Raw genomic sequence first — 27705 nt, 5'->3', positions numbered from 1 at the left:
GACACGAGAAAACACACACACACACACACACATGAGAGAACACACAACACTCCTTACAGCTGGGGCCAAAGCGGCCCTCGCCACACACTGACACGAGAACACACACACACACACACACACATGAGAGAACACACAACACTCCTTACAGCTGGGGCCAAAGCGGCCCTCGCCACACACTGACACGAGAACACACACACACACACACACACATGAGAGAACACACAACACTCCTTACAGCTGGGGCCAAAGCGGCCCTCGCCACACACTGACACGAGAACACACACACACACACACACACACATGAGAGAACACACAACACTCCTTACAGCTGGGGCCAAAGCGGCCCTCGCCACACACTGACACGAGAACACACACACACACACACACACACATGAGAGAACACACAACACTCCTTACAGCTGGGGCCAAAGCGGCCCTCGCCACACACTGACACGAGAACACACACACACACACACACACATGAGAGAACACACAACACTCCTTACAGCTGGGGCCAAAGCGGCCCTCGCCACACACTGACACGAGAACACACACACACACACACACACACATGAGAGAACACACAACACTCCTTACAGCTGGGGCCAAAGCGGCCCTCGCCACACACTGACACGAGAAAACACACACACACACACACACATGAGAGAACACACAACACTCCTTACAGCTGGGGCCAAAGCGGCCCTCGCCACACACTGACACGAGAACACACACACACACACACACACATGAGAGAACACACAACACTCCTTACAGCTGGGGCCAAAGCGGCCCTCGCCACACACTGACACGAGAACACACACACACACACACACACACATGAGAGAACACACAACACTCCTTACAGCTGGGGCCAAAGCGGCCCTCGCCACACACTGACACGAGAACACACACACACACACACACACACATGAGAGAACACACAACACTCCTTACAGCTGGGGCCAAAGCGGCCCTCGCCACACACTGACACGAGAACACACACACACACACACATGAGAGAACACACAACACTGCTTACAGCTGGGGCCAAAGCGGCCCTCGCCACACACTGACACGAGAACACACACACACACACACACACACACATGAGAGAACACACAACACTCCTTACAGCTGGGGCCAAAGCGGCCCTCGCCACACACTGACACGAGAACACACACACACACACACACACATGAGAGAACACACAACACTCCTTACAGCTGGGGCCAAAGCGGCCCTCGCCACACACTGACACGAGAACACACACACACACACACACACACATGAGAGAACACACAACACTCCTTACAGCTGGGGCCAAAGCGGCCCTCGCCACACACTGACACGAGAAAACACACACACACACACACACATGAGAGAACACACAACACTCCTTACAGCTGGGGCCAAAGCGGCCCTCGCCACACACTGACACGAGAACACACACACACACACACACACACATGAGAGAACACACAACACTCCTTACAGCTGGGGCCAAAGCGGCCCTCGCCACACACTGACACGAGAACACACACACACACACACACACACACATGAGAGAACACACAACACTCCTTACAGCTGGGGCCAAAGCGGCCCTCGCCACACAATGACACGAGAACACACACACACACTTCATCCTCATGAGAGAATACACACTCCACACGAGAAACACAAATCTAACCCTAACCCAAATTTAAAAACTGATCCATAAATCCTGTCAAATTAGGGTCTGATTCACAGAACCATCATGTTAACATTAGAGCTCAATATGTCCCTTGTAATAAACGGGCCCTCTCTGAGTAAACTGGCAAAGAATATGAGTGTTACCGGTTTGACAGGTGGGTCCGTGAAAGCCTGGCGGGCAGATGCATTCTCCCGTCCCGTCGTGACACACGCCTCCATTCGTGCAGGGCGGACACGGGTTCGTACAGTTCACACCCCATAAACCGGCCCCACAACCTGTTAGAGTAACAACTGACCGTTACACAACATAAGCGTACATTCTACAGGAACTTCAATTGACAGGGGAAGATAATATGAACATAATACTTTCTACACATTCAGCAAATAGTTTAAACTTTAAAGCAACCTAATTGTGCTGGGGTGTCCAGACAAATGTATTAGGGCTCCTCCCACAACACTGAACCCAATGCATTCGCCAATAAAGACATTTTATAGTGCAACTTACAGTGAGGAGCAGTATTATGAATCTTTATGATAATAACACATTCAATCTCAAATATTTCACAGTCATTGCTTGAAATTTAAATGTCAAGTGTGTATTTTTGCACCATTAGAGAGTGTGTTCAATTATTGTGGCGTTTGGTAAGAAAGCATGAACTGAAGGACTTACTCCTGACAATCAGTCGGGTTATTGCTGAGCTGACCGTGGCTTTAGAAATGTAACGGATGGAATATAATCCAGCATGACTTGCTTTTGTATTGGTTATTGGGAAATGATATATGTCCGTAATGTCTTCTTTGGGTGATGCGTGTTCAAAATTTCCTGAAAAACAAACAAAAAAACAACAGCTACAGTCTCGAGCAATCGAACAACAGCTACAGTCTCGAGCAGTCGAACCACGAACACCGAGCCAAGTGCGCTGGTGAGATGCGAACGAGCCAGAACATGGCTCGGCGTTCGTGGTTCGACTGCTCGAGACAGTTTTCCAAAGATGGCTCCTGCCTGTATTCGCGAAGTGGACTGTCTTTTAAAAATATCTTCTTATTAAACGGTCTGTACACTTACAACGTTCTCAATGCTTCGGTTTGCATGTAGCCTTGTTAGTGGTATTAACTAACGATTTTTATTTTCATTACTCTACACCCCACATACTAGCGTTATAAGCTAAACAGTTTTTAGAGAGAAAACTCTTTACATTCGATAATCATTAAAACAAATCTCAGAGAACGGTCGACTAGGTATCAATGTGTAATTAGACCAAAGGTTCATTTTGTGCTGGAGTTGTCCTTTAACAGCAAACACACACTCACACACTCACACACTTCCCCTCCATCTCTCCGCTCTCACAGGCAGAAGTCTTCAAACTCATCCTTTCCCAATCACCTACAACCCGTCCACTCGATCATCTCCCCTCCCCTCTCCTTCAAACCCTTGCACGCACACACTCACACAGGCACGCACTCACTCACTCACTCACTCACTCACTCACTCACACACACACTCACTCACTCACTCACTCACTCACTAACACACACACTCACTCCCTCACTCACCTCACTCACTCACACTCACCTCACTCACTCACACACACTCACTCACTCACTCACTCACCTCACTCACTCACTCACTCACACACACACTCCCTCACTCACCTCACTCACCTCACTCCCTCACTCACTCACTCACTCACTCACTCACACACACACTCACTCCCTCACTCACCTCACTCACTCACACACTCACCTCACTCACTCACACACACTCACTCACTCACTCACTCACTCACCTCACTCACTCACTCACTCACTCACTCACACACTCCCTCACTCACCTCACTCACTCACTCACCTCACTCACTCACTCACACACACACACACACACTCACTCCCTCACTCACCTCACTCACTCACTCACCTCACTCACTCACTCACACACACACTCACTCCCTCACTCACCTCACTCACTCACTCACCTCACTCACTCACACACACACTCACTCACTCCCTCACTCACTCACTCACTCACTCACACTCACCTCACTCACTCACTCACTCACTCACTCACTCACTCACACACACACTCACTCCCTCACTCACCTCACTCACTCACTCACACACTCACCTCACTCACTCACACACACTCACTCACTCACTCACTCACTCACCTCACTCACTCACTCACTCACTCACACACACACTCACTCCCTCACTCACCTCACTCACCTCACTCCCTCACTCACTCACTCACTCACTCACCTCACTCCCTCACTCACTCACTCACTCACTCACTCACTCACTCACCTCACTCACTCACTCACTCACTCACAAACACACACACACACACACTCACTCCCTCACTCACCTCACTCACTCACTCACCTCACTCACTCACTCACACACACACTCACTCACCTCACTCACTCACTCACCTCACTCACTCACACACACACTCACTCCCTCACTCACCTCACTCCCTCACTCACTCACTCACTCACCTCACTCCCTCACTCACTCACTCACTCACCTCACTCACCTCACTCCCTCACTCACTCACTCACTCACTCACCTCACTCACTCACTCACCTCACTCACTCACTCACTCACTCACTCACACACACACACACACACACACACACACACACTCACTCCCTCACTCACCTCACTCACTCACTCACCTCACTCACTCACTCACACACACACTCACTCCCTCACTCACCTCACTCACTCACTCACCTCACTCACTCACTCACACACACACTCACTCCCTCACTCACCTCACTCACCTCACTCACCTCACTCACTCACTCCCTCACTCACACACTCACACACTCACTTTACTCTAACTTACTCACCTCACTCACTCACTCACTCACTCACACACCTCACTCACTCACTCACTCACTCACTCACTCACATACACACTCACTCCCTCACTCACCTCACTCACCTCACTCACTCACCTCACTCACCTCACTCACCTCACTCACCTCACTCACTCACTCACACACACACTCACTCCCTCACTCACCTCACTCACTCACTCACTCACTCACACACCTCACTCACTCACTCACTCACTCACTCACTCACATACACACTCACTCCCTCACTCACCTCACTCACTCACTCACACACACACTCACTCCCTCACTCACCTCACTCACTCACTCACACACACACTCACTCACTCACCTCACTCACTCACTCATTCACTCACTCACTCACTCACACACACACTCACTCCCTCACTCACCTCACTCACTCACCTCACTCCCTCACTCACCTCACTCACTCACTCACCTCACTCCCTCACTCACCTCACTCCCTCACTCACCTCACTCACTCACTCACTCACCTCACTCCCTCACTCACCTCACTCACTCACTCTCACTCTCACTCACTCACCTCACTCACTCACTCACCTCACTCCCTCACTCACCTCCTCACTCACCTCACTCCCTCACTCACTCACTCACCTCACTCCCTCACTCACCTCACTCACTCACTCACCTCACTCCCTCACTCACCTCACTCACTCACTCACCTCACTCCCTCACTCCCTCACTCACTCACTCACCTCACTCCCTCACTCCCTCACTCACCTCACTCCCTCACTCCCTCACTCACCTCACTCCCTCACTCACCTCACTCCCTCACTCCCTCACTCACTCACTCACCTCACTCACCTCACTCCCTCACTCACTCACTCACCTCACTCCCTCACTCCCTCACTCCCCTCACTCACCTCACTCCCTCACTCACCTCACTCACCTCACTCACCTCACTCCCTCACTCACCTCACTCCCTCACTCACCTCACTCCCTCACTCACTCACTCACTCCCTCACTCACTCACTCACCTCACTCCCTCACTCACTCACTCACTCACTCACTCACTCACCTCACTCCCTCACTCACCTCACTCCCTCACTCCCTCACTCACCTCACTCCCTCACTCACCTCACTCACCTCACTCCCTCACTCACCTCACTCCCTCACTCACCTCACTCACTCACCTCACTCCCTCACTCACCTCACTCCCTCACTCACCTCACTCCCTCACTCACTCACTCACTCACTCACCTCACTCCCTCACTCACTCACTCACCTCACTCACTCACTCACCTCACTCCCTCACTCACCTCACTCCCTCACTCACCTCACTCCCTCACTCACTCACTCACTCACCTCACTCACTCACTCACCTCACTCCCTCACTCACCTCACTCCCTCACTCACCTCACTCCCTCACTCACCTCACTCACTCACTCACTCACTCACTCACTCACTCACTCACCTCACTCCCTCACTCACCTCACTCACTCACTCACCTCACTCCCTCACTCACCTCACTCCCTCACTCACCTCACTCACTCACCTCACTCACTCACTCCCTCACTCACCTCACTCCCTCACTCACCTCACTCCCTCACTCACCTCACTCCCTCACTCACCTCACTCACTCACTCCCTCACTCACCTCACTCCCTCACTCACCTCACTCCCTCACTCACTCACTCACTCACCTCACTCCCTCACCTCACTCACCTCACTCACTCACTCACTCACTCACTCACCTCACTCCCTCACTCACCTCACTCACTCACTCACCTCACTCCCTCACTCACTCACTCACTCACCTCACTCCCTCACCTCACTCACCTCACTCACTCACTCACTCACTCACTCACTCACTCACCTCACTCCCTCACTCACCTCACTCACTCACTCACTCACCTCACTCACCTCACTCACTCACTCCCTCACTCACCTCACTCCCTCACTCACCTCACTCCCTCACTCACCTCACTCCCTCACTCACCTCACTCACTCACTCCCTCACTCACCTCACTCCCTCACTCACCTCACTCCCTCACTCACCTCACTCACTCACTCCCTCACTCACCTCACTCCCTCACTCACCTCACTCCCTCACTCACTCACTCACTCACTCACTCACCTCACTCCCTCACTCACTCACTCACCTCACTCACCTCACTCACTCACTCACCTCACTCCCTCACTCACTCACTCACCTCACTCACTCACTCACCTCACTCACCTCACTCAGTCACTCACCTCACTCCCTCACTCACCTCACTCCCTCACTCACCTCACTCACTCACTCCCTCACTCACCTCACTCCCTCACTCACCTCACTCCCTCACTCACCTCACTCACCTCACTCACTCACTCACCTCACTCCCTCACTCACTCACTCACTCACCTCACTCCCTCACTCACTCACTCACCTCACTCACCTCACTCACTCACTCACTCACTCCCTCACTCACCTCACTCACTCACTCACCTCACTCCCTCACTCACCTCACTCCCTCACTCACCTCACTCCCTCACTCACCTCACTCCCTCACTCACTCACTCACCTCACTCACCTCACTCACTCACTCACCTCACTCACTCACTCACCTCACTCCCTCACTCACCTCACTCCCTCACCTCACTCACCTCACTCACTCACTCACTCACTCACTCACTCACTCACCTCACTCCCTCACTCACTCACTCACCTCACTCACCTCACTCACTCACTCCCTCACTCACCTCACTCCCTCACTCACCTCACTCCCTCACTCACCTCACTCCCTCACTCACCTCACTCACTCACTCCCTCACTCACCTCACTCCCTCACTCACCTCACTCCCTCACTCACCTCACTCACTCACTCCCTCACTCACCTCACTCCCTCACTCACCTCACTCCCTCACTCACCTCACTCCCTCACTCACCTCACTCCCTCACTCACTCACTCACTCACTCACTCACTCACTCACTCACCTCACTCCCTCACTCACTCACTCACCTCACTCACCTCACTCACTCACTCACTCACTCACCTCACTCCCTCACTCACTCACTCACCTCACTCACCTCACTCACTCACTCACCTCACTCACCTCACTCACTCACTCACCTCACTCCCTCACTCACCTCACTCCCTCACTCACCTCACTCACTCACTCCCTCACTCACTCCCTCACTCACCTCACTCACCTTACTCACCTCACTCACTCACTCACCTCACTCCCTCACTCACTCACTCACCTCACTCACTCACTCACCTCACTCACCTCACTCACTCACTCACCTCACTCCCTCACTCACCTCACTCCCTCACTCACCTCACTCACTCACTCACTCACTCACTCACTCACCTCACTCACCTCACTCACTCACTCACCTCACTCCCTCACTCACCTCACTCCCTCACTCACCTCACTCACTCCCTCACTCACCTCACTCCCTCACTCACCTCACTCACTCACTCACCTCACTCACTCACTCCCTCACTCACCTCACTCACTCACTCCCTCACTCACCTCACTCACTCACTCACCTCACTCACTCACTCACCTCACTCCCTCACTCACCTCACTCCCTCACTCCCTCACTCACCTCACTCCCTCAGTCACCTCACTCCCTCACTCACCTCACTCACTCACTCCCTCACTCACCTCACTCCCTCACTCACCTCACTCCCTCACTCACCTCACTCCCTCACTCCCCTCACTCCCTCACTCACTCACTCACTCACTCACCTCACTCCCTCACTCACTCACTCACCTCACTCACCTCACTCCCTCACTCACTCACTCACTCACTCACCTCACTCCCTCACTCACTCACTCCCTCACTCACCTCACTCCCTCACTCACCTCACTCACTCACTCACCTCACTCCCTCACTCACCTCACTCCCTCACTCACCTCACTCCCTCACTCCCTCACTCACTCACTCACTCACTCCCTCACTCACTCACTCACTCACCTCACTCCCTCACTCACCTCACTCCCTCACTCCCTCACTCACTCACTCACCTCACTCCCTCACTCACTCACTCACCTCACTCACCTCACTCACTCACTCACCTCACTCCCTCACTCACCTCACTCACCTCACTCACCTCACTCCCTCACTCACCTCACTCACTCACTCACCTCACTCACCTCACTCCCTCACTCACCTCACTCACTCACTCACCTCACTCACCTCACTCACTCACTCCCTCACTCACCTCACTCCCTCAGTCACCTCACTCCCTCACTCACCTCACTCACTCACTCCCTCACTCACCTCACTCCCTCACTCACCTCACTCCCTCACTCACCTCACTCCCTCACTCACCTCACTCCCTCACTCACTCACTCACTCACTCACCTCACTCCCTCACTCACTCACTCACCTCACTCACCTCACTCCCTCACTCACTCACTCACCTCACTCACCTCACTCACCTCACTCCCTCACTCCCTCACTCACCTCACTCACTCACTCACTCACCTCACTCCCTCACTCACCTCACTCCCTCACTCACCTCACTCACCTCACTCACTCACTCACTCACCTCACTCCCTCACTCACTCACTCACCTCACTCACTCACCTCACTCACTCACTCACTCACCTCACTCCCTCACTCACTCACTCACCTCACTCCCTCACTCACCTCACTCCCTCACTCACCTCACTCCCTCACTCACTCACTCACTCACTCACTCACCTCACTCCCTCACTCACTCACTCACCTCACTCCCTCACTCACTCACTCACTTCACTCCCTCACTCACTCACTCCCTCACTCACCTCACTCCCTCACTCACCTCACTCACTCACTCACCTCACTCCCTCACTCACCTCACTCCCTCACTCACCTCACTCCCTCACTCCCTCACTCACTCACTCACTCACCTCACTCCCTCACTCACTCACTCACTCACCTCACTCCCTCACTCACCTCACTCCCTCACTCCCTCACTCACTCCCTCACTCACTCACTCACTCACCTCACTCACTCACTCACCTCACTCCCTCACTCACCTCACTCACCTCACTCACCTCACTCCCTCACTCACCTCACTCACTCACTCACCTCACTCACCTCACTCCCTCACTCACCTCACTCACTCACTCACCTCACTCACCTCACTCACTCACTCCCTCACTCACCTCACTCCCTCAGTCACCTCACTCCCTCACTCACCTCACTCCCTCACTCCCTCACTCACCTCACTCCCTCACTCACCTCACTCCCTCACTCACCTCACTCCCTCACTCACCTCACTCCCTCACTCACTCACTCACTCACTCACCTCACTCCCTCACTCACCTCACTCCCTCACTCACCTCACTCCCTCACTCACCTCACTCACTCACTCCCTCACTCACCTCACTCCCTCACTCACCTCACTCCCTCACTCACCTCACTCCCTCACTCACCTCACTCCCTCACTCACTCACTCACTCACTCACCTCACTCACTCACTCACACACACACTCACTCACTCACCTCACTCACTCACTCATTCACTCACTCACTCACTCACACACACACTCACTCCCTCACTCACCTCACTCACTCACCTCACTCCCTCACTCACCTCACTCACTCACTCACCTCACTCCCTCACTCACCTCACTCCCTCACTCACCTCACTCACTCACTCACTCACCTCACTCCCTCACTCACCTCACTCACTCACTCTCACTCTCACTCACTCACCTCACTCACTCACTCACCTCACTCCCTCACTCACCTCCTCACTCACCTCACTCCCTCACTCACTCACTCACCTCACTCCCTCACTCACCTCACTCACTCACTCACCTCACTCCCTCACTCACCTCACTCACTCACTCACCTCACTCCCTCACTCCCTCACTCACTCACTCACCTCACTCCCTCACTCCCTCACTCACCTCACTCCCTCACTCCCTCACTCACCTCACTCCCTCACTCACCTCACTCCCTCACTCCCTCACTCACTCACTCACCTCACTCACCTCACTCCCTCACTCACTCACTCACCTCACTCCCTCACTCCCTCACTCCCCTCACTCACCTCACTCCCTCACTCACCTCACTCACCTCACTCACCTCACTCCCTCACTCACCTCACTCCCTCACTCACCTCACTCCCTCACTCACTCACTCACTCCCTCACTCACTCACTCACCTCACTCCCTCACTCACTCACTCACTCACTCACTCACTCACCTCACTCCCTCACTCACCTCACTCCCTCACTCCCTCACTCACCTCACTCCCTCACTCACCTCACTCACCTCACTCCCTCACTCACCTCACTCCCTCACTCACCTCACTCACTCACCTCACTCCCTCACTCACCTCACTCCCTCACTCACCTCACTCCCTCACTCACTCACTCACTCACTCACCTCACTCCCTCACTCACTCACTCACCTCACTCACTCACTCACCTCACTCCCTCACTCACCTCACTCCCTCACTCACCTCACTCCCTCACTCACTCACTCACTCACCTCACTCACTCACTCACCTCACTCCCTCACTCACCTCACTCCCTCACTCACCTCACTCCCTCACTCACCTCACTCACTCACTCACTCACTCACTCACTCACTCACCTCACTCCCTCACTCACCTCACTCACTCACTCACCTCACTCCCTCACTCACCTCACTCCCTCACTCACCTCACTCACTCACCTCACTCACTCACTCCCTCACTCACCTCACTCCCTCACTCACCTCACTCCCTCACTCACCTCACTCCCTCACTCACCTCACTCACTCACTCCCTCACTCACCTCACTCCCTCACTCACCTCACTCCCTCACTCACTCACTCACTCACCTCACTCCCTCACCTCACTCACCTCACTCACTCACTCACTCACTCACTCACCTCACTCCCTCACTCACCTCACTCACTCACTCACCTCACTCCCTCACTCACTCACTCACTCACCTCACTCCCTCACCTCACTCACCTCACTCACTCACTCACTCACTCACTCACTCACCTCACTCCCTCACTCACCTCACTCACTCACTCACTCACCTCACTCACCTCACTCACTCACTCCCTCACTCACCTCACTCCCTCACTCACCTCACTCCCTCACTCACCTCACTCCCTCACTCACCTCACTCACTCACTCCCTCACTCACCTCACTCCCTCACTCACCTCACTCCCTCACTCACCTCACTCACTCACTCCCTCACTCACCTCACTCCCTCACTCACCTCACTCCCTCACTCACTCACTCACTCACTCACTCACCTCACTCCCTCACTCACTCACTCACCTCACTCACCTCACTCACTCACTCACCTCACTCCCTCACTCACTCACTCACCTCACTCACTCACTCACCTCACTCACCTCACTCAGTCACTCACCTCACTCCCTCACTCACCTCACTCCCTCACTCACCTCACTCACTCACTCCCTCACTCACCTCACTCCCTCACTCACCTCACTCCCTCACTCACCTCACTCACCTCACTCACTCACTCACCTCACTCCCTCACTCACTCACTCACTCACCTCACTCCCTCACTCACTCACTCACCTCACTCACCTCACTCACTCACTCACTCACTCCCTCACTCACCTCACTCACTCACTCACCTCACTCCCTCACTCACCTCACTCCCTCACTCACCTCACTCCCTCACTCACCTCACTCCCTCACTCACTCACTCACCTCACTCACCTCACTCACTCACTCACCTCACTCACTCACTCACCTCACTCCCTCACTCACCTCACTCCCTCACCTCACTCACCTCACTCACTCACTCACTCACTCACTCACTCACCTCACTCCCTCACTCACTCACTCACCTCACTCACCTCACTCACTCACTCCCTCACTCACCTCACTCCCTCACTCACCTCACTCCCTCACTCACCTCACTCCCTCACTCACCTCACTCACTCACTCCCTCACTCACCTCACTCCCTCACTCACCTCACTCCCTCACTCACCTCACTCACTCACTCCCTCACTCACCTCACTCCCTCACTCACCTCACTCCCTCACTCACCTCACTCCCTCACTCACCTCACTCCCTCACTCACTCACTCACTCACTCACTCACTCACTCACTCACTCACCTCACTCCCTCACTCACTCACTCACCTCACTCACCTCACTCACTCACTCACTCACTCACCTCACTCCCTCACTCACTCACTCACCTCACTCACCTCACTCACTCACTCACCTCACTCACCTCACTCACTCACTCACCTCACTCCCTCACTCACCTCACTCCCTCACTCACCTCACTCACTCACTCCCTCACTCACTCCCTCACTCACCTCACTCACCTTACTCACCTCACTCACTCACTCACCTCACTCCCTCACTCACTCACTCACCTCACTCACTCACTCACCTCACTCACCTCACTCACTCACTCACCTCACTCCCTCACTCACCTCACTCCCTCACTCACCTCACTCACTCACTCACTCACTCACTCACTCACCTCACTCACCTCACTCACTCACTCACCTCACTCCCTCACTCACCTCACTCCCTCACTCACCTCACTCACTCCCTCACTCACCTCACTCCCTCACTCACCTCACTCACTCACTCACCTCACTCACTCACTCCCTCACTCACCTCACTCACTCACTCCCTCACTCACCTCACTCACTCACTCACCTCACTCACTCACTCACCTCACTCCCTCACTCACCTCACTCCCTCACTCCCTCACTCACCTCACTCCCTCAGTCACCTCACTCCCTCACTCACCTCACTCACTCACTCCCTCACTCACCTCACTCCCTCACTCACCTCACTCCCTCACTCACCTCACTCCCTCACTCCCCTCACTCCCTCACTCACTCACTCACTCACTCACCTCACTCCCTCACTCACTCACTCACCTCACTCACCTCACTCCCTCACTCACTCACTCACTCACTCACCTCACTCCCTCACTCACTCACTCCCTCACTCACCTCACTCCCTCACTCACCTCACTCACTCACTCACCTCACTCCCTCACTCACCTCACTCCCTCACTCACCTCACTCCCTCACTCCCTCACTCACTCACTCACTCACTCCCTCACTCACTCACTCACTCACCTCACTCCCTCACTCACCTCACTCCCTCACTCCCTCACTCACTCACTCACCTCACTCCCTCACTCACTCACTCACCTCACTCACCTCACTCACTCACTCACCTCACTCCCTCACTCACCTCACTCACCTCACTCACCTCACTCCCTCACTCACCTCACTCACTCACTCACCTCACTCACCTCACTCCCTCACTCACCTCACTCACTCACTCACCTCACTCACCTCACTCACTCACTCCCTCACTCACCTCACTCCCTCAGTCACCTCACTCCCTCACTCACCTCACTCACTCACTCCCTCACTCACCTCACTCCCTCACTCACCTCACTCCCTCACTCACCTCACTCCCTCACTCACCTCACTCCCTCACTCACTCACTCACTCACTCACCTCACTCCCTCACTCACTCACTCACCTCACTCACCTCACTCCCTCACTCACTCACTCACCTCACTCACCTCACTCACCTCACTCCCTCACTCCCTCACTCACCTCACTCACTCACTCACTCACCTCACTCCCTCACTCACCTCACTCCCTCACTCACCTCACTCCCTCACTCACTCACTCACCTCACTCCCTCACTCACTCACTCACCTCACTCCCTCACTCACCTCACTCCCTCACTCACCTCACTCCCTCACTCACTCACTCACTCACTCACTCACCTCACTCCCTCACTCACTCACTCACCTCACTCCCTCACTCACTCACTCACTTCACTCCCTCACTCACTCACTCCCTCACTCACCTCACTCCCTCACTCACCTCACTCACTCACTCACCTCACTCCCTCACTCACCTCACTCCCTCACTCACCTCACTCCCTCACTCCCTCACTCACTCACTCACTCACCTCACTCCCTCACTCACTCACTCACTCACCTCACTCCCTCACTCACCTCACTCCCTCACTCCCTCACTCACTCCCTCACTCACTCACTCACTCACCTCACTCACTCACTCACCTCACTCCCTCACTCACCTCACTCACCTCACTCACCTCACTCCCTCACTCACCTCACTCACTCACTCACCTCACTCACCTCACTCCCTCACTCACCTCACTCACTCACTCACCTCACTCACCTCACTCACTCACTCCCTCACTCACCTCACTCCCTCAGTCACCTCACTCCCTCACTCACCTCACTCCCTCACTCCCTCACTCACCTCACTCCCTCACTCACCTCACTCCCTCACTCACCTCACTCCCTCACTCACCTCACTCCCTCACTCACTCACTCACTCACTCACCTCACTCCCTCACTCACCTCACTCCCTCACTCACCTCACTCCCTCACTCACCTCACTCACTCACTCCCTCACTCACCTCACTCCCTCACTCACCTCACTCCCTCACTCACCTCACTCCCTCACTCACCTCACTCCCTCACTCACTCACTCACTCACTCACCTCACTCCCTCACTCACTCACTCACCTCACTCACCTCACTCCCTCACTCACTCACTCACTCACTCACTCACTCACTCACCTCACTCCCTCACTCACTCACTCCCTCACTCACCTCACTCCCTCACTCACCTCACTCACTCACTCACCTCACTCCCTCACTCACCTCACTCCCTCACTCACTCACTCACTCACTCACTCACTCACTCACTCCCTCACTCACCTCACTCCCTCACTCACCTCACTCACTCACTCACCTCACTCCCTCACTCACTCACTCCCTCACTCACCTCACTCCCTCACTCACCTCACTCACTCACTCACCTCACTCCCTCACTCACCTCACTCACTCACTCACCTCACTCCCTCACTCACTCACTCCCTCACTCACCTCACTCCCTCACTCACCTCACTCACTCACTCACCTCACTCCCTCACTCACCTCACTCACCTCACTCCCTCACTCACCTCACTCACTCACTCACCTCACTCCCTCACTCACCTCACTCACCTCACTCACCTCACTCACTCACTCACTCACTCACCTCACTCACTCACTCACCTCACTCACCTCACTTACTCCCTCACTCACTCACCTCACTCACCTCACTCACTCACTCACCTCACTCACCTCACTTACTCACTCACCTCACTCACTCACTCACTCACTCCCTCACTCACTCACTCACTCACTCACTCACCTCACTCACTCACTCACTCACCTCACTCACACAAACTCACTCTAACTCACTCACTTCCCTCACTCCCTCACTGTGTGTGTGTGTGTGTGTGTGTGTGTGTGTGACCTCCCTTGCTCTCGGTTACTGAAGCTCTGAGACTCAAGAGCAGCTTCCTAATCCTCAGTCCTCATCCCTCCAGTTCTGCTGCCTTACACAGCCAGGAACCTTGGAGTCGTCATTGATGATCGGTTAAACTCACTGTTTCAGACCTACCTGCCATCCAGAAGCTTGTGTTCTGCAGGTGTACGGTCACAGAGACACAAAATCACCCTTCCGGACCTTCACCTGGACTGAGGAATGACCAACCCAACCTGAGCTGCTGAGTCTTTGGCATTTTCAAGAAAACACTAAAGATGCGTTTGACCTAATAAGACTAACACTTACTATTCAACATACTGTATCTACTAAAACATGTTTTAACACTTGCTACGTGTCCAGTGCTGTCCTGTTTCCTGTCATCTCTGTAAAGCTGCTTTCTAACCATCTGTAAAAAGCACTGTAGAAATGAAGGTTACTGGACTAACTGGGACTCGTCACAACACTCGTGTATTGTTGCACTATTGTTGGCTTGATTGCTTTTATTGCTCTCCTCATTTGTAAATACCTTTGGATAAAAACATCTGCTAAATTATTAAATGTAAATGTAATTTCTCAAGCAATGTCACAATAAAACAATGCACAGATGTTTGTTCATGAGATTTTTGAATGTTCAGAGTTCCTACCGTTTTTAAAGATGACTATGTCCTCTTGTAAATATTTCTTTGTCGTGAAAGAGAGTTTAACATCTTCACCTTTGTTAACAGTGATGGTCAGAGATTCAGGGTAGAAGTCAGCTGAAGAAAAAAGAAATAGTTAAAAAAAAAAAACATATGATCAGTACCAGTGTATGATGTCTTAGTTCTGGCCAGTGCCATTACAAACATGTATTTCCTTTCAAAGACGATCCACCACCTTCATAGTGCATCTTGTAGGTGTAGATTTTACTCCCGTTTGAGTTTTTGTCTTGGCAGTAAAAAGCTCCAAAGGTGTGATTGCGGGAAATCCACGTGACTTTTGCGGCAGAGTGGCGGCTTGGGTCCGGTTCAGAGCTCAACACATGAGCGTCCACATCAGGATAGTCGTGGCCCAAACTCAGCGAACTGGAGCCGCCAGAACCGGTCCAGTCACTGCTCACACACAGGAGAGACGGCAGGGTCGCCGAAGACACCACCGGGTCTGGGTTTATCAGAGACACGTCTGAGATGTCAAGAGCGCTGCCTGCAGAAACACGAGTTCAGTCATACTTGATGTTTCAGGCCTCATTCATATGTGGAAATAAATCTGATATGAATCAACGTGTACTGGCACCTGCCGCGCAATATTAAGCGGACGGATCGGACATTCCCGTCAATGCGAGTCGTAGGCTACGTCGTTTTCAAAACGTAGTGTCTTTTCAAAACATTTCTTCTTACAGATATAACTATAACAAATTACTCAACTCTAGTCGAATATTAGAGTATTCATTTCGTTCATTTGTGTTAAATAAAAGGCGAACTGTGCTGAAATGTGTTGCTTTTGAAATCATTCTTTGCTCGCTGTTGCTGCTCTTAGTTTATTGACAAGCAGTTTCTCTAAATAAAGCTGGCAAGCATTGTTATTCAGTCTCTCCCGATAGAACCCCTTTCATTTATATTTCTTCTCCATATCTTCCAAAGAAACTGCCGTGTATCGCTAAAATGTAAACAAACACTGCGCTGGCACTCTTTCGCTATATCTGGAAAGTTTAGTCGCCCCTTTGTGAAATTCTGAAGGTGTTGCCCCTGGCAACCGATAGTGTCTCCTCCCATCATGGCCGAACTGCCACGAACACACACAGGGGACAGAAGATTATTACAGAAGATCCAAAAGCAGCAGTTTATTCCAAAACAAGGGTAATCAAAATCCGTAGTCAGCCAGGGGTCAATAATCAAAGCAGTCTAAAACCAGAAATAAAACATAAACAGACAAGAAACCAACCATAGAGCCCATAGAGCCCATAGAGCCCATAGAGCCCATAGAGCCCATAGAGCCCATAGAGCCCATAGAGCCCATAGAGCCCATAGAGCCCATAGAGCCCATAGAGCCCATAGAGCCCATAGAGCCCATAGAGCCCATAGAGCCCATAGTATAAAGTGCAATGACATCTAACAAGGACTCTGTGCACATACTAACACAGACAGGGAATATATACAAAGATCTAACAAGACTAACAATGAACAGCTGGGAACAATGATTACAGAAAACAGCTGAGTGCAATGAACTGATGAGTGACATGGCAGACAGAATGCTGGGAAATGAAGTCAAATGTGAAGGACACCGTGAGAACGAGGACCTCTAGTGACAAACCAGGGAAACACAACCTGTGACACGAGCGGCTCAGACCCCGCCCAAATCGGCACGTGACTCCTCACTCTCAACAGATTGGACACGTGTTTAAGGATCATATTTCAGACAAGGAGGGGAGCTGGCTGGGAGAGTTAGGCCTAAATATTTTAAATATATATTTTATATATTTCCTCTGGCATTTTACCTCCTTGTTATTATGTTTTGATGGATACTGTGAAGCTGCTTTATAAATATACTTGACTTGATAATGATGCAAAGACATGCAGAACTGAAAACCACCAGTACGACTGGAATTAAAAAACATTATTACAAGTGTACCGCTTTGAGTCGAGCTACGGTAAGCAGAGAGTTTTGAACACTGGCTGGTTATGTATTTTCTCAAATATGCATTTTGGAATATAAATATTATATTAAATATTAATTTTTAACAAAAAAAAGCTACGGACTGCAGCTTTAAAAACAGAGACGATAGCAAGGGGTTAAAAATGTCTGCGGTTCGGGAAAATATGGAGTCTCTCTTTTTGTGTTTCTCTTGTGCATGTACAAATATTTTCTTAGCATTAAACCAAATGTCATCCCATGTTTCATCATCATGTCAATAGCTTTTAGCACCATAAACCAGCTCAATCTCTTCCATCTCAGATACAGGGTTTAACATTATTTTATTTTATTTTTAGTTTTAACTGTTTTAATTATTGTTATTTATATTGATTGTATTGATTGATTGTGTTTTCAATTCCTTCTATGTAAAGCACTTTGAATTTCCATTGTATATGAAATGTCTAATAAACTTGCTTTGCCTTGCCAATAGCTAACTCTTCTTTCTCAAGTTCTTTCTCACAGTTTTCAATTATTTTTCAGGGAGTGTGCAAACAATTCATGATGCTTTTAATATGGAGATGATGTGCCTGTTTAATGTGGCATGAACATTACGAGACTCTCTGTGTGTTATAAAGACCTATGAAACACTGCAGGACTCAAACACTTCAACACTTTGAAATACAGCCATAAAACTACTGGTCCATGACAGAGAAATACAGCCGACTTAAGACTCAGAAACAGAAACACACATTAGGTGTGTTTTAATCAGTTTCTCGTCCGGGGCTCGATCGGGCCTCGTTGGCCTCCTCTGGGCTCTCATCTGTTTCTCGAAGACCCTTCTCACTCCTCTCACACTCATATTCACAGCTCATATCCATTGCAGACATACAGAAGGCAAGCTCAGTGAAACTCACTGGTGACGGTGTTACTGGTGGTGTTGGAAATCGAGATCTGATTGAGAAGGGTTTTGAAAACTCTGTGATTGTTCCTGTACACCTTAAATCACTGTGTGTGCAGTTGAGATATTGTATCTGGATTGATGGGTTATAAATAAGACTGAAACTAATTAGGTTGGGGAAAGAATCTGTGAGAATGTGTGAGTGTGAAGGTGTTTTAAACCAAACACGGCTGTCAAGATGAATAATGACTTCTTTCTTATCTTTGAGTGTAGTAGTACAACACTAGCTTGATATTATTGTTCTGCTTTACTGATTAGTGAGGGAACATGAACATCGAGTCTCTCTTCACATCTGACATCACTCTATCCTCTCCGCAGACCCGACGGGTTAGGGTTAGGGTTAGCCAACACGTGCTGGCGTACCGTATACCAATCTTCACGGAGAAAGAACTGGAAAAAATATTCTGAATGACATCAATCTTGACCAGTGATACTGCCAGGAATGAAACCACTTAATGTTGCTTTATCAGAGGAGAACTGAGTCTGGTTTCTCTCAAGCTTTTTCCTCTCTTCTGTCACTGATGTTTGAGTTTAGTTCATTAGTTGTGGACACTTAATATCCAACAGTGTTGTTGATCTGACCGCACTGAAACTGAACTGAGCTGATGATGACATCACGGTTTACTGTTCACTGATCGCCAGGTCTACTTATTAAAGAAACCAATTTAATAACGGATGATCTTTACAACAGATCTGAATCAACACTGAGCTATCTTCAGCTGAACAGCACATGAAATACATAATTTCCCTTTTTATCTCTGCAAAGCTGCTTTGTAAATAAATAAAGGTGAATACTTTATTCTACATATATGCCTTGTACTTCATCACTGTGTAATTCTATTCTATTAAAAATTCTATTTGATCAGTTTTGTATTACTTCTTTTTCTGCCATAATCAGCATAAATCAGGCAATTTTCATGTTCATATCGTATGTTGGTCATAAATGTCTCATGTGTCGGTCAGGCTCACTCTCTTGCTCATATTACTGGTGATGGGAATATTTTTGAGGATTTGTCAGTGTAATCGTGTGGAGGAAGATCTGGTGTCAGGGTCTCAGAATGAACCGGTCAATGGCATTAAACCTACATTATTCTTATTTATTGAATTAAGCTGGAGCCAGCAAAGTATTAAATCATTGCTGTCCCCTTTCCATTTCCGTGGTATCATGATACAGAAACTTGTAAAGAAACTCAACACAAAAGATTGTTTATCATAATTGGACATGGGTCATGTGTAGTGCAAGAAACGGCCAAAGAATTATTGTAGATGGTTACAACACACACACACACACACACACACACACAACAATGAAATGAAATTCAACAACGAAAAATGAATAGACTAAAAGTTTTAGTCAACTACTTTTGCAAAATCTGCTAAATAAAAATGTCAATGTTAACACTTTATTTTGATGGTCCCTTTTGAACATTCTGTTGACTATAAGTATCTCTGCAACTACATGTCAACTAACTCTCATCAGAGTATTAGTAGACTGTCTGCTTAATATCTGCTAACTCTTTATTGTGATGCTATTGTGAACAGACATTTCTCTGTAACTACATGTCAACTTATTCTATCCCTACCAGTCTACTAATACTCTACTAATACTCTACTAATACTCCTCTACTAATACTCTACTAATACTCTACTAATACTCTAGTGAAAGTTAGTAGAGATGTTGGTGCAACGTTAATAATCGTCAACAGAATGTGTTAAAGGGACCATCCAAATAAAGTGAAACCAATATTTATACTATCTCACTAACCAAAACAATACATCAATAATCTAAATTTAAACACAATATTACCTCTCTAACGTTCTGTTCTTTACATGTTTCATGTACTGTAATATTTTGAAAACATGATATCAGAAGTTTCGGCTATTGTGAAATGGGATCCGTTTCATCTTTATGATCCGAGCCACCACCAATACAACAAATCCAGACAAAGCACAAACCCCTGGAGTCCCATAGAGCAGAAACCAGAGAGACAGAGAGAAGGGAGCCCAGCGTTACCTGCGAGCAAGCAGCCAATCAGACACAGCGTGACGGAGGTCAGGTGACTCATGGTCCCCGCTCGAGCACATCCACAGAGAAGAGCGTCCAGTCCCGGAGACCGAGTGTCTGTCAGAAACGGCCGTCCGCACACATCCCTCGATCCCGACTCCAATGAACTCTCCCTTTCTTTTCCTCCAGCGTCTCCACCCCTCGCTCTGCTCAGGCACAGGGAGTTGGAGTTCCTTTTCCTGTTTCCTCTCTGTGTGCTGAGGATGGGAAAGGCCACAGCTTAAACAATCGCATGTCATTAATTGCGGCTCCTGAAGGGAGGCTCCCGCTTTGAGACGAGAGAGATATTCCGCCAGCAGCCCTTCCTGAGAGAATCAATCAAACCTCCTAATTCATACACTTTTTCATTGTTTGTGGTTCCCTTTGGGATTTATTTGAAAGTTTGATGAAATCGGCATCTCGATGGCTGACATCAGAATAGCAGCAATGCCTTATTTGTAGATTATATATGAACTGCATGAATTATTTCGATGTTGTGCTTGGGTTTCCACTCGTTTGAAGAAAAGAAGAAAAAGTAATGGACAGACCGTATGCATCCTAATCTCAGTTCAAATATGCATTTTGCTGGTGAGAAGTTGTCACGAGCGCACCGGTCCTCGCTCACCGCTTGCACTCACTCACTCACATTCAGAAAAGATAGTCATGTGCATTTGATCTGATATAACTGGAGTATATGGTAATAATCATGCACATTTATTTGATATCATAAACACACTCTGAAACTTGGATAATTTAGAGATTTAATCTGGTCCTGATGAAATATATAATTAAGTATAAAATAATAAGAGTATCATCGGTATAACAGTGGAAACTAATTCCAATTTTGTAGTATCTAATCTAAGGGTATTTTATGATGTATAGTGTTGAACGCAGCAAGTAAAACCAATATTGAGATACAGCCTTTGTCAGGGCCGCTGTCTTTTACTTTCGTTTTGTATTTGTTTTATTTTATGTTATTAAATATTGTTGAACTGTTCGCCGGTTCTATGCGTTACAGACTGGCTCTATGCAATATAATTAATCCTAGTTTATGATTAAAGATCGAGTGACATTTTGCTTGACCCCAAAGAAGTTTAGTACATCTGTAACATAACCCCTAATGCATCCTTTTGATTATCTAAGTGAATGTTAAAAATCTCCAAAAATGAATGCTGTGTCGATGTTTTTTGAGAAAAAAACTGCAAACTCCTTTAGGAAATCAGCATAGGGCCCTGGAGGTCTGTGTACGGTGGCAAAAGCAAAAATAGCAGGGATTTTTTCTTATATCTGAGAGAGTAACATTTAGCACAATCACTTCAAATTAATTAAATCTGTGTTCTTTTTTCTCAGAAACAATACGTCATCTTCATTTATATGTACAATTAATGTGGAATACTTAATTGCAATCAATGTACAATTAATGCAATGTGTTTTTAAAGAGTTTATTAACTCTAAATCTTATGCAGTTTGCAAATTCAAATGGGCAACTCCATTGTTAATTGACAAGCAAATCAATTTGTGACAAGCAAATGTACAAAGGCCCTGTTTTTGATTAGTTGCCTAGAGTTCTCAATTCAAGTCAACTTCATTTAGCGTTTTTAACAATATATATTGTTGATAAGCTTTACAGTGATAAAAGGAAATTAAAGTAACAGAGATTGCTTTGGGAGCTGTAGAATACAGTTATTGATCCGGCAGACTGTGGTAAACGTGTTATAGGCCAAAGAGATGTGTTTTTAGTCTAGATTTGAACTGAAAGAGTGTGTCTGCTTCCCGGACAATGTTAGGAAGAGTTTTCCAAAGTTTTGGGGCTAAATAGGAAAAGGATCTACGGCCAACGGTCGATTTAGATATTCTAGGTATTATCAGAGATCACAATAGACTCTCAGATAAAGAACACTCTACTGTTTAAAGTGCTTATTCAAAAACAGTTATTAAAATAATAAAATACTGAATATAAGAACAATTCAGTGCATACATTTACATACCAGACCACCCCCCCCCCAAACACATTCTTTTTAGATTAGTTTAGACAACCTCCCCACCATCAAAAAAAATCACAACTGAATCAATGCCAATCTGAAAGAGTGTCATCTGTTAGCCTCTCTCTCCCTCTCTCTCTCTCTCTCTCTCTCTCTCTCTCTCTCTCGATTTGATGTGCTTTCATTGTACATGCTGCCAAATATACTGAGCATCAAGAGTGCAAATGAATTTGGCAAAAAAGGTTTTACTGATGATGTATTTTAAATCGGAGATTAGAGCAATTTGGGCGTCACTGCTGTATTTTTCACTCTTCTCTTTGTGAGCAGTGGTGTAATGTCGATTTAAATAAAAGCATTTTTAATAAAAAATACTTCATTACAGTCTAAACTCATTAAAAAGATAATCGGTCAGGATTTTTCCATCTTGACTGGAAAATGTTTCTCAATTTTTCTTTTTACTCATTGACATTAGCACACACGATCCTATGCTCTAATTACTCTGATTGCCCTTCCCTGATCTAGTGCCTCATTGTTTATTCAAAAATATCACATGAATATAACAAGATGTGTAAAATAAATGTTTAAAAATGTAAGAGATATTTCGTAGCATCTAAAGTGTCCACCAGCACAGTCATGGGCACAGTATATGACTAAATGCTGTAGTAAGCTCTTGCCGCTCACCCACACGTGGAAGGAAGAGACACTTACAGCCCTTTGACTGGAGGCAGTAACAGCTTAAGGAACGAATGTAGAGAGAAGAGGTTCATTTTTTTTTTCCTTTGTGTGTGTGAGTGAATCAACATGCAGCCACAGATATACTTTAACAAGGGTTTTAATTGTACAGATCACACACTCCCCTGTGCATTCATTGCTCTTATCAGTGTGTAACAGTGAGCAGTGTGTGTTCAGTGATAGGAAACTAAAAACTGACATGCAAGCACTGAGGAAATAAATGAGGATAAAGGAGATTCTTCAGGCTGTACGAGGTCAGAAACTGGAGCAGGGAGGACTTCCTCTCGGAGGCCTCACACCCAGACCAGAACAGACCGAACAGACCACACCAGGCTCAGACCCAGAACTGACCAGACCAGAACAAGCTCAGACCAGGCCATTTACATTTATTCATTTAGCAGTTGCTTTTATCCAAAGCGACTAACTAATGAGAACAGTAGAAGCAGTTAAACTAAGCCCAGACCGGGCTCAGACCCAGAACTGACCAGACCAGACCAGACCGGACCAGATCAGACCAGACCGGGCTCAGACCCAGAACTGACCAGACCAGACCAGACCGGACCAGATCAGACCAGACCAGGCTCAGACCCAGAACTGACCAGACCAGACCGGACCAGATCAGACCAGACCGGGCTCAGACCCAGAACTGACCAGACCAGACCAGACCGGACCAGATCAGACCAGACCAGGCTCAGACCCAGAACTGACCAGACCAGACCAGACCGGGCTCAGACCCAGAACTGACCAGACCAGACCAGATCAGACCAGACCGGGCTCAAACCCAGAACTGACCAGACCAGACCAGATCGGGCTCAGACCCAGAACTGACCAGACCAGATCAGACCAGACCAGACCGGGCTCAGACCCAGAACTGACCAGACCAGACCAGACCGGGCTCAGACCAGACCAGACCGGGCTCAGACCCAGAACTGACCAGACCAGACCAGACCGGGCTTAGACCCAGAACTGACCAGACCAGATCAGACCAAACACTGACCAGACCAGATCAGACCAGACCGGGCTCAGACCCAGAACTGACCAGACCAGACCAGACCGGACCAGAGCAGACCAGACCGGGCTCAGACCCAGAACTGACCAGACCAGACCAGACTGGACCAGAGCAGACCAGACCGGGCTCAGACCCAGAACTGACCAGACCAGACCAGACTGGACCAGAGCAGACCAGACCGGGCTCAGACCCAGAACTGACCAGACCAGACCGGACCAGATCAGACCAGACCAGGCTCAGACCCAGAACTGACCAGACCAGACCGGGCTCAGACCAAGAACTGAACAGAGCAGACCAGACCGGGCTCAGACCCAGAACTGACCAGACCAGACCGGGCTCAGACCAAGAACTGAACAGAGCAGACCAGACCGGGCTCAGACCCAGAACTGACCAGACCAGAATGTGCTCAGACCAGACCGGACCAGACCGGGCTCAGACCAAGAACTGATCAGACCAGAATGGGCTCAGATCAGACCGGACCAGACCAGACCGGGCTCAGACCAAGAACTGAACAGAGCAGACCAGACCGGGCTCAGACCCAGAACTGATCAGACCAGAATGGGCTCATATCAGACCGGACCAGACCAGACCGGGCTCAAACCCAGAACTGATCAGACCAGAATGGGCTCAGACCAGACTGGACCAGACCAGACCGGGCTCAGACCCAGAACTGATCAGACCAGAATGGGCTCAGACCAGACCAGACCAGACCGGGCTCAGACCCAGAACTGATCAGACCAGAATGGGCTCAGACCAGACCGGACCAGACCAGACCGGGCTCAGACCCAGAACTGAACAGAGCAGACCAGACCGGGCTCAGACCCAGAACTGATCAGATCAGAATAGGCTCAGATCAGACCGGACCAGACCAGACCGGGCTCAGATCCAGAACTGAACAGAGCAGACCAGAACGGGCTCAAACCCAGAACTGATCAGACCAGAATGGGCTCAGACCAGACCGGACCAGACCAGGCTCAGACCCAGAACTGATCAGACCAGAATGGGCTCAGACCAGACCGGACCAGACCAGACCGGGCTCAGACCCAGAACTGATCAGACCAGAATGGGCTCAGACTAGGGTAGCACAGAGGCTGCTGTAGACCATCATAAATGTTTCAAATGTGATGATGGCTGTAAACTGGGTAAGCTGCAGTCTGAATCAACTAGACCAGAGCTTCTCAAACCTGTCCTGGAGGAACATTCTGGATCCCTTCTTATGAACACATCGGATGATGAACATGGTGCAGTGACAGGGGCCCATCTCTGCACTAAACAGTGGTAAATATATATATATTTGACTGTACTTGTATAACATAACACACTGGGACTTTCAACAATCCCCCAGTTCTTCCATATGTTTATTTCAAAAACATTCACACTATTCCAACATCACTCAGTTTTTAACTCTTTCCCGCCATTAAAAAAAAAAAATTTGCCAGGCACCGCCAGCATTTTTGATACATTTTTCTAAAATTGTATTTTTGTCAAAGATGTTGTCTTGATAGGATTCAGAGCGATAGATGCAGTAGAGAGTCCATCATCACTCCTAAAGCTTCACAAATGTTCTTCTTCATAGGATCGACATTTCATTCAGTAACATTAGACGAATTTCATTTATATGCTGTTGAATGTTTGATGATCGGGTTATTTCACGAGTGCCAGCAATGCTTCTATCGCTTGTTTCTGCTTCTCCTTCACCTGTGTTTAGATCCTGAAATGCTGTACTCTTTCAGAAGATGCGTAACAGCACCTCCTACTGTATAACAGTGATAACAAATTCCCATCAATGCTGGAGAAGCGTTGTCAGAAATCATGGCAAATTTTATCAATGGCGGGGAAATGCTAACCCATGATCGTGGGGATTTTCCATTGACTTCTACTGTTTTTATATCAGGTTAATATGTTTTCCCCCTCCTCTTAACCCTAACAGAAAGCTTTTTGCATTTTTATATCATACTAATTAAAAAATTACTTGGCATGTTTATTAATCTGTTTTCTTCATAGGGGCCACTGGCTGATCCCAACAATATATTGATTTCAGGTTTTATCCTTGTGGGGCCAACTGGACCCCACAATGTAGGTTAAAGCTGTATACACTATCACACTCACACTCAAACCCACACACTCACATGCACTCTCTCACACCAACATGACATCATGACTTTTGCGTAAACATATACGCCACTTTCGAGTCAGGTGGCGTGTTATCTCCACGCATTTTGAGCTATCCGCGTGTATCCGCCTGTATGCGTATATGTCTACGCCATTAACGTCCGCATCACAAATCTCCAGTCATAAATGCCATTAACCCCAGTGACGGTTAGGTTTAGGGACCGGGTTGAGGTAAGTCATATATTTATATAGCGTTAAGTCAACGGCGTTCAGAAACACGCTGAAAGGCAATTATGCGTCTTGATAGCACGCCAAAAATGGAAATATGAATTGGCGTTTCATACACACGCTACTTCATGAGATCAGTCTGCTCACACACACTCCCAGACACACACTCAACACACAGAGTTGGTGCAGTGATGCTCACAATGAACAAGACG

At 49.1% G+C, this 27705-nt stretch overlaps 1 protein-coding gene across 1 annotated transcript in view; it reads right to left on the bottom strand.

Moving 5' to 3' along the window:
- Nucleotides 1–21748, bottom strand: part of tek (TEK tyrosine kinase, endothelial) — a 34819-nt gene extending 13071 nt beyond the window's left edge. Inside the window, exons 1-5 of the mRNA XM_039661581.2 lie at nucleotides 21401–21748; nucleotides 16695–17000; nucleotides 16466–16576; nucleotides 2366–2518; nucleotides 1840–1971 (exon numbers count right to left, since the gene is read on the bottom strand). Of these exons, the coding sequence (XP_039517515.2) occupies nucleotides 1840–1971; nucleotides 2366–2518; nucleotides 16466–16576; nucleotides 16695–17000; nucleotides 21401–21452 (754 nt within the window). The 5' untranslated portion in view covers nucleotides 21453–21748. The remainder of the gene's footprint in view (nucleotides 1–1839; nucleotides 1972–2365; nucleotides 2519–16465; nucleotides 16577–16694; nucleotides 17001–21400) is intronic.
- Between the last annotated feature and the right edge of the window lie 5957 nt (nucleotides 21749–27705).

This window comes from Pimephales promelas, chromosome 4 (genome assembly GCF_988280905.1).
Source record: "Pimephales promelas chromosome 4, fPimPro1.hap1.1, whole genome shotgun sequence".
In the NCBI taxonomy this organism is placed as follows: Eukaryota; Metazoa; Chordata; class Actinopteri; order Cypriniformes; family Leuciscidae; genus Pimephales; species Pimephales promelas.
The sequence above is the reverse complement of the archived record's forward strand: the minus strand, read 5'-3'. Positions and strand labels throughout refer to the sequence as shown.